The following is a 9,938-nucleotide window of genomic DNA, read 5'->3' as shown; positions in this document are numbered from 1 at the left end:
GTTTTGTATTTGATGTAATGGCATCTGACTACAAAGACGGTTTCATCGCCCACCTTCATCAATCCTCAACCACCAGCAGCGCCACTGCAAACCACATCAAGGTTCATTCTGTTGCCAAACACCCGCCTTCACCTCGACAACAACATAAAAACATCTACCACCAGCAACAACAACAACAACAACACATCCTTTCTTCTGGAAAATTCTGCATCCCTGATGGTGCTGCTGATTATGAAGTCAACGGCAACTACCAGGTAAACCCAGAACTGGTAGCTGGTGAATCCCACGGGATTACCCACCCCTTTCTCAACATGCCCTCCCAACCATCCAGTGTTTCCTCGTGTCAAGGAGTCGAAGGTTTCCCCAATGCAAGTACCACAAATAATACACATGACCTTGACCCAGACTCTCTTGAAGAAAGTTCTGGATTACCATATGTTGTCACCGATGGTGCTCTGAGGACAATCTCGCCAACATCATCTTCATCCTTATCACCATCAACACCATCATCACAATTGCCATCCAATATTTTTCACAACAAACCTTTGACAACAACGACGTCATCACCATCATCGCCATCATGCTCAAACCACGTAAAATTTCAAATTGGTGATGGTGACAGTCTCTCATCACTGTTTTATTCACCATCCCCAAAGGGCAGAGGCGGAGTAGGTAATGGTTGTAACAATAGTCAGAAAACTGGAAGTCATGAAGGTTGTCTGGAGAGAATTCTAGAAGATCCTTCAATGTCAGAAATCATGGATAAACTTCCGCCTGGCGTACCGCCTCATCTGCTGGAAAGAAGTTTATCTTACTCGGCAGTTGAAAGGTCTGGGATAGGGATGGGGAGTGGTAGCGACGGAAGCGAAAGGTTTTGCATTTCAGAAGACTGTAATGGGATATCGTCTGAGAGGACTTGTGCTCAGTGTTATAGTTGTGATGATAGCAGTGGTTTCAATAATAGAAATTTAACGTGCTCAGAGTGCTCCAAAGCTTATGGAAACGGTGTGATTTCTGAGAATGGAAGACTTAGCAGCATGTCCTCACTGTGTTCATCTACTTCCTCTAGATTAGATTCTGTCCCTGAAGGCAGAGAAACGTTTACCCCTGGTTTTGAGGAATCCTCAACAAGCGATAAATTTTCAGATTTCCAGGAGGACTCTACTACTTCTTTTGCGGAAGGGAACGTGTCTCACAACGCATTAGTGGTGAATTCTACGACTGCGTCAGCAGTTAATCCTGGAAATAATAGTGCTGATGTTAGTTTGGACTGTGGAAGTGATAATGTGAGCAATGCGGTGGCATCGCCGTCATTGGATAAAACTCTTAAGCAGAAACCCTTGGAATCAAAATCTTTATGTCTTCCTCTTCGGTTCAGATTCCTCAAAAATTCTAGCAATGTAGCCTCTGTGACAACTCCTTCAAGTACACAATTGTCATCGTCATCTCATTCGGCATCATCAAGTACTTCACCGTCGGCTACAAACACCACCTCCTCTTCTATGGGAAGTGATGCTGGTGGTGAGAAGCAAACTAAGAGCGTCTCCTCTACTAAGGGTCGCCCCCCACCTAGACAATCATGGCTACTTCGTCTGTTTGAGTCAAAAATGTTTGACATGTCTCTGGCCATCTCGTATCTGTACACTGCCAAGGAGCCAGGAGTTCAAACTTATATCGGTGAGTAAAATGGTATGGGAATCATATTGTGCGGCTATGTGGTATTGTGGTTTGACACACGCTTTCGGATCGGAAGATCCTGGGTTCGAGCCTAGTTCGATGCATAGTTGAGTCCTTGGAAAATGCTCTTAACTCACTTTCTCTCACCATACTCAGGTGTAAAATGAGTACCTGGCCGTTAACAGCGTTGTCTCTGTCCGAAAAAAATTGTAATATCGCCTAACAGGCGTCATGTTCCGTCCTACATGTTAAATGTTGCTGTTGGTCAGGGACCCCTTGTAAAGCGCTTTGAGCACATTTAGTGGATATTGCGCTATATAAAAGCTCAATTTCAATTTCAATTTGTGATTATTTTGTCATGGAACAAAAGTTCTTAAGTTTGAAACCTTTAAGACAATGATTTCTTTTTTTTTTCCTTTCAGAAATTATCAGAGATACGATGAAGAGAAATCTTGCTTAACAATAGTCTGGCATTCAAACTGTATCCAAATGGTAGCAAGCAATTGTTATTATGTGTTTGATGCTATAGAAACTGGGATAAAAAAAAAACTCTGACTCAATACAGACCTGCCACTTAGATCCTAATCAGTTTAGATTTTTTAAAAGCCAAAATAGGCCACATTAGAAAATTTTTTTTCTCCCTTATTTCTAGCTTGCAATTTGATTTAATACTAAAATTATTGAAATGTTAAATTTCAAAGAAAAAGAAAAACAAGTCATATATATGTGACCACAAACTAATCGACATAACATCAATTTAAACACATATTGAAGCAACAGTGCAATGTGTGATATGAAATCATTTTTTTTTTTTGGATATTTTTCCCCATAAAATTTAGATTTTCCCCCAAAAGAAAATATACAGATTTTTATTTGTTGTACGCCATTTTTTTTCAGGGAATCGTATGTTCAGCTTCAATGACCGTGAAGTGGATTTCTTCCTCCCCCAGCTATTGAACATGTACATACACATGCATGATGTGGCAGAGGCCATTCATCCATACCTGGTTCATAGGTGAGTAGTATAGATGTATGGAACATGCCTTTTTTTTATGCATTACATTAATAAATAAATAAAAATAAAATAAAATTCCCTTTATTCATCCTATAGAGGGGAAATTTTTCTCTAGGGTCTATTCCAAGGGAAGACTGGAATAACCCAGGCGTTAGCCGCAGTGCAGTGCCGCAAATTGAGCTAGGGCGATGTGACTTGCTCAAGGCCACACAGCACAGCGGCGGGTGATCGAACTCGGTACCTTCCAGGTACGAAGCAAAGACCATACTGCTGAACCACGCTGCCCCATCTGTTTTAATTCTTTTGCGGTTTCTTCATATCAAGGTCAATGAATTCTGGTTTTTGAAACTCAAATATTCATTAAATTAATTGTATGTGCATTATATATGGGGTTCCGATAGTTTCAGTTGGAAGGGTACTCACTTCACACGCAAGCTGACCAAGATTGTTCCCCGGCGAAGTCGAGATTTTTTTTTTATCGCTACCCCTTTTCCCCTGTACAGCCAGCAGTGGAGATAAAGATAAAAGGAGTAAATCTGACGCATGAATGAACAACACAAAACAAACGACGTTTACTTGATAAGGGCCGAAACGTCGTTTGTTTTGTTTTGTTCATTCATGAGTCAGATTTACTCCCTTTATCTTTATCTCCATTTTATTGACTCATTTAGGCACCTCTATTTATTAGTTTTACAGCCAACAGTGATGGGTAGCTGGGTCTGTTAGATTTATCTGAAAGTACTTTGTTATAGATTAGTGTCCTACCCAATGGGTAGCATGCAATTGCTATTTTCCATTTCACACTATAAAAAAATAGGATAAAAATCCATGGCCCCATGGACCTAATGGTTCTGAAAGACTACATTCACAGTAATACAGTTTGTTGGGTCACTGAGTTTATATGAAGAAATCGCAAAAGAATTAAACAGTTTGGCCCTAACCCTCTCCTTACCAGCCATTTTCAGGATTTTCCTCAAAACTTCCCACCCAACTAAAAACAAAATAGATTTTTTATCACTCAGACACAATAGCAGTAAAATTCTTGCGATGAATAATTTCGGTAGCAAAACATGCTCTACAACACAGTATTAATTTTCTTTAAATTTGATGGTGTACAAAAAGAAATTTGAATAAGAAAATTGTTGGTTGTATCGGAACGATTTTCCTATAGTTGGTAAGGAGAGGGTTAAGGGATTGCACGCTACATTAAAATCAGGGAGTTTGAGTAGCCTGTTTTCTCATCATCTATTTTGAAATTTTGTTTTCATAAATACACATAATATTTAATACAAAAGTTTTAACAGTAACAAGAAGTTTATTGGACTGCTTGAATTCCATAGATTTTTGTGTTGTAGTTTATTTTATCTGACCTTCTGACCTTTTATGTTGCAATGATTTAAATTTTAAAGATCTAAACTGATCTCTTTTTATTGAGGTCAATGAATTCTGTTTTTTTAAAACTCAAATATTCATTAAATTAATTGCATGTACATTATGTACATTGCTACAAAATACTAATTAATTTGACCGCATGATATTAAGTTAAGTCTCCTATTAATGTTAATGCTTGAATTTCATAACCAACATATTATACTATTAGAAGCTATGTGGTCTTGTGGTATGACACATCGCTTTCGGATCAGAAGGTCCCGGGTTCGAGCCTCGCTTGGCGCATAGTTGAGTCCTTGGAAAAGGCTATTTACTCACATTCTCTCACCATACTCTGATGTAAAATGAGTACCTTCTCATTAACAGCTTTTGGCTCTGTCCAAAAAAAAATTGTAGTATCGCTTAACAAGTGGCATGTCTCGTTCTACATGTTACGTGTTGCTGTTGGTCAGGGACCTCTTGTAAAGGGCTTTGAGCACATGTAGTGTGGATATTGCGCTTCTACATAAAAGCTCTAATTAAATTAATTACAAAATACTAATTAATTTAATGTAGGACTCGCATTATATTAAGTTAAGTATCCTATTAAAGCTTGAATTCAATAACCAACATATTATACTATTAGAAGCGTATATCATATAATAGAGATATCAAAAGAAAACAAATAGTAACTCACTCAACCCTAACACCGACTATCGTCCTAGTATACCCCGGATTACTTTTACCCCATGCCTATTTATTACATTTTTCTGAGACAAATTATAGGTGTAATATCAAAGCTAATGTTTTTAGTTTTTACATGTTAATGGTATTTGAATAAAAATATCTATGCACACATGGTCATTTTAAATACATTTTTTCCAATTTTGAAAAGTAGCAAAATTCTCTAGGATTGAGTGAGTTAATGACGTTGATTCAAATGGTTTTCTTCTTCTTCAGATGTCGAGAGAGTACAGAGTTTTCAGTCAATGCAGCCTGGCTACTGGGTGCCTACGCCGCTCACACTCTCAAACCAAATTGGAAAAACTTTCAGGGTACAAAGCTCATGGAGATGATTCTGAATGAAGAGCTGAGGTAAGAAAAAATTTTTCTATCCTATTATTCTATCCTGAAGTCTCATTTTTCTGGATTAGAAGTTCATCCATGTTAATCCCAATAGCACATATAGACGAGACATTAAAAGTTATAGAATCAGCTATGATATAGAAGTGAATGAAATAAAACTTTTATTCATCTTTAGAGGACAATCTCCTTAGCCTTAATCCAGGCTTTAGACAATCTCCTTAGCCTTAACCCAGGCTTCAGCCACATTCCAGTGCAGAAAATTTCTTGCTCCAGGAATATAATGAGATCTTGACAACAGGATTTGACTTGGATATTCCAGGTGTTAGTCCAATGTCCTATCCACTTGGCCATCTTGTCCCCTTACAATATAATATTGTTATATTTTGAAAAATGTCATTAAATTATATATTCATTTTTTTGTTGTCGTTTATGAATTTAATAGATGGAATGAAATTGATGTCGCTCAGCTCTTTGTTATTGTTTTTAGACAGCCATTTTAATGACTATTACTAACTAAATTCTATCAATCAGACTATAAATATAAACGTTTAAGGTTACACATAGCCTTTGTGTTGGTACATTATTATATCCGGCATGCGGATGCCATGAGTATTTTAACTAAACACACAGCATTAATATTCATTTTTAAAACATTTCTTCCACTCACAGGCCTTTACCCCTTAGTCCGTCAGGGTCAAAGTCCTTTCCAGACCAGCCTTACCCTCATGAGTCAATGCCCAGTTCTAACAGGCGCCACCACCACCACCACCATCATCATCATCATCACCATACTCCACAAAGGCACCAACGTCATCACCATCACCAACATGTCTTATCACCCTTGTCGTCTTCACCCACGTCATCACCTCCGACGGTCCCGACCCCCACATCTTCTTCAACTTTATCAAATTCCAAAGCTACTACAACATCGTCAGCACCTTCATCAGTTGCTGTCACCACGACGACGTCAAACGAAACCACCGACACCAATAGCAGCAGCCCCACCACAACCACAACCACCATCACCGCCACCGTTCCGGACAATACGACAGCTGCTGCTCTAGAGTTATTGTCCATCAGCCCCCAGATAAGCCAAACGGCTGCCTCTGTAGTTGTCAAGAAGACGCATCACAGATCCCGATCAGAAGCTACAGCAGGTGTGTGACTGCTTATTCTGTTATTTATTTTGCTTCTTTTTTTTTTTGGGGGGGGGGGGGGGGGGGGGGGGGCAGTGAATAGGTGGTGGGAGCTATTCAAATTTGAGGTCATAGATTCAGATTTATCTAATTTATTTAATTGTAAATCGTTTCAAGTGTTCACAAGAAATGTAAAGTGACATCTCAAGTCAAATTGACACGTCCCAAAAGTTGTGGAAGCTTTTCATCATTTCTGTAAGTCACAAGAGGTCACAGATACATAATTTCTTTATTTATAAACATATTTTAGAATTAGACACACCCACATATTTTCTTTATTTAAAACATGTTTTAGTATTAGACACACCCACTCATACAATTCCAACACAGAAGGGAATTTGCTGGGATTTTTTAATGTATATTTTTGGGCTGACATCAGGAATGCATAGAGAGACATAAAGTATAATTTTACAAAGAAAAAGGGGTTAAAAACAACCCTGGAGTTAATTTTTCGAAACGGCCTTGGATCAGCATTTCATTGCATTCCCTTTTAGCAGTGCTGATGGTTTTCCTCGGATCTGCGGACATCCGTGATTTTGGAGTCCAGAGGAGGAATTTTCTCCTTTTAAAAATTACGTTTTCTCGAAACAATGTACTAGCAATGAGAGAGTTGATGTGTGGTTGAACACACAGTTGCAGTTTCCCACTCTCCAGAAGTTAGCTAGAGTATCAATGATAGTCTATCATCTCAATTGCTCTAAAAGTGGGGTTTAGTGCAGTAGAATTAGGGCTTAAAGGCAGTCGTTCAACATTTTCCTTTTTTTTTCACTTTTTGTCACCATCAGCACTGTTTTAGATGCTCTTTTTTCACCTTTTTATTCTCACTGAAACAGCAATATTCATTTTCCACTCATATAAATGACTTATCTATTTATTTATTTTCTCTTCAAAGGAATGCTAAAGCATGCAGAGAGTGCAAACACAATGCTGCCATCGTCTTCATCAACGGCTTTAGCAATGGCTGGAGACCTGTCGTCTGGCCGTGCCTTCGACAGTGGCTGTCAGTGTTATAACAAGTCTGAGGCTGTCATCAACGACTTGACAGGGCGGGAGACAATCTGTGACTGTGATGTGAGTTTGGCTGTCAAATAAATAAATTGATTAATAATGTATTTATAAATTGTTTATGTAGTGTATTTCTGTACGGTCACCTAACTCAGTCTGTCTCACAAATTAATCTTCGATCATACCACCATTGGCCATTTGGAATCAAGTGTTCAATTAATAGCCTGCTTGTTGCCCACACTTTTTGGTATAAGTAGTTGAACAATTTCCATCATTTCTTAAAGCCAGATACTACTCAAAAAAGAGTGTTTTAATTTCTCAAGTTCACCATGATTGAAAATCAAACAAATTTTTTGTTCAATTTTCCATTCAAATGAACTCGAGAGAGTTTCAGTGCTTATTTTTACGACCTGTCCAGTCACAAACCATACTCAACATTGCATCGTTATGTAACAAGATGAGATGGTGTATGTTTTAACCACTGATGCTTTGGGCTTGTTGTTGCCTCTCATGTGATATCAAACTTACATCTGCGGGCCAAAACAATTTTTTTCGGCTTTTTTTTGTTGTAGAATTACATAAACAATAAATGTTTTGAAAGGGATATTTATTACGGTGCCAGAACACTAATTGTCAGGATGTTTGAAGTGTTATTTCAATCCTTCAGAGGTATAATACCGTTAATTCATAAAATTGGTCGTAGTGACTACTCTTTTTATTTTATTTTATTTCTACAAAAATTACACATTTTTGAAATTGCAAGGTCTGTACTTTGGCAACAAGATATCTAATTGAACAACGTAGTAGACATTTGTTACATATTTTGCCCTTATTAAAGAAAATCAAAATCAAAACCTGTATGACATGAATGTCTGCCAGTTACTGATTCACTGAAATGAAATAATATAAAAGGAAAAGAAATAATAAAACTAAAACTAAGCCAATTTGTTACCATTAATGAATTTTAATGCGTTTCATATCATATTTGAGGCAAAGCAAGAAAAATAATGGAGCGAACACCATTGTGACCAACTAACTAGCAAATGCTTGTGCAATGTGAAGCTCCAGTTAAGCTAGCTTTTTGTCTTGCTTTACCTCACACAGGGAACACACCTAAGAATTTTTATTGCAGACACCCAATTTACACCAGATTTTTTTTAAAACACCAGGCACCCAGACTGTTACCAGAAGAACAATTCATTCACGCCCTCCACAATATTGGCAAGAAACTTCAGCAACTCCCCACCAAGGAACTCCGCAGTAAGTCTTTTGTAGAAATAGATAGAATCAGATAGACAGATAAGATGTAAACACTTTTGATCTTACAAGGGTGTGTGCAGCTTTGTGGTCTAGTAGTATGACACGTGCATTCCGACCAGTAGGTCCCAGGTTCGAGCCCGCTCTGAGCACCACAAAGTCGATCGAGTCCTTGGAAAAGCAGAGGGGCCAACCTTCCCGATTATTTCGGGAAATTCCCTAAATGGATCCACCGTTCCCGATGTCCCGAAACTGCGTTTTTTTCCCCGAAAAAAACAGACACCCTTGTCCATGCCAAATTTGTGGATATCCATAAGAGGGCAGAGCATTCCTTCTTGGATGTACTCTACTTTTACAAGAAAATGCCTGCCTCTCTCAAATGCTCAATGGATGTACTGCACTCTGAGTTTACAAACTTCCAATCAGCTCCACTTAATGCTTCAGTGCTGAATGAGCCAAGATGTGATAGACAATGGCACCAGCTCCATCACTACATATGTCCACTAGATGGAAGTAGGCCTTACCAGAACCTGGGACAGCTAGCCCTGAGTGTTCTTTCAATTCCTCACAGTAATGCAGCATCAGAGAGGATATTTAGTTTGGTTAGGAAGAATAGAACTGAAAGCAGATCTCAGTTGAGCAATGCCACTCTAAACAGTTTTTTAGTTAATAAAGTTAGGGTCTCCTCATCAAGCATGCCACCTGTCCAATTGACTGACAAGTTCTTGCAAAAATGCAAGAGATCCACCATGGATAGCTTGCATTCAGAAGGCAAATAATAGCAGTAAACAAAGCCTGTTATCATGTACATAGTGTAAAAAGTATTGTAGTGATGCTGTGGTCTCAATGTGTGTGTAGTTTTTTAGTTTTAAATTGTCAAGTCATATTTATTAATAGAATAGAGGCTGTGACTTCTGCACCAAATTCAATAGAGGGCATAATGCACCTCCTAAGCTGGGATAGAGGATACATATGTCAAAAGTTACCCCTTTCACTTCCAAGGTTTACAGGTATGTCAACTTAATGTCTGTTTTCATTTTCATTCTTTGTAAAGTATTACATTAGTATTAGGCTGTGTATTACTTCACTCTTAACATTATTGTGCGGTAACCAAAAATTTTCCCTAATTCAGTTTCTGAAAAGTTGGCCACCCTGGAAAAGGCTCTTTACTCACATTCTCTCACTGTACTCAGGTATTAGATGAGTACCTGGCACTTAAGTGTTCCTTTTGGATAGAGACCCCTTGTAAAGGGCTTTGAGCATGTCTCGTGGATATTGCATGATATTTAAAATGCTCAAGGTTTATGTTCTGTATGTAGTTTATACAAAGTTTT

At 38.2% G+C, this 9,938-nt stretch overlaps 1 protein-coding gene and 1 long non-coding RNA gene across 2 annotated transcripts in view; both read left to right on the top strand.

Annotated features, from left to right (window-relative positions):
* The window catches only part of LOC144956454 (uncharacterized), a 150,065-nt gene that overhangs the window by 39,358 nt on the left and 100,769 nt on the right, over nucleotides 1-9,938 (top strand). The window lies entirely within an intron of this gene.
* Nucleotides 1-9,938, top strand: part of LOC144957059 (phosphatidylinositol 4-kinase beta-like) — a gene marked incomplete in the record, with an annotated part of 70,793 nt that overhangs the window by 35,983 nt on the left and 24,872 nt on the right. Inside the window, 6 exon segments of the mRNA XM_078888023.1 lie at nucleotides 1-1,677; nucleotides 2,575-2,692; nucleotides 5,021-5,155; nucleotides 5,816-6,303; nucleotides 7,235-7,413; nucleotides 8,517-8,607. Of these exon segments, the coding sequence (XP_078744149.1) occupies nucleotides 18-1,677; nucleotides 2,575-2,692; nucleotides 5,021-5,155; nucleotides 5,816-6,303; nucleotides 7,235-7,413; nucleotides 8,517-8,607 (2,671 nt within the window).

The sequence above is a fragment of the Berghia stephanieae genome, chromosome 11 (genome assembly GCF_034508935.2).
Source record: "Berghia stephanieae isolate SIO BIC M18660-M18661 chromosome 11, UCSD_Bste_1.3, whole genome shotgun sequence".
NCBI lineage: Eukaryota > Metazoa > Mollusca > Gastropoda > Nudibranchia > Aeolidiidae > Berghia > Berghia stephanieae.
The sequence above is the reverse complement of the archived record's forward strand: the minus strand, read 5'-3'. Positions and strand labels throughout refer to the sequence as shown.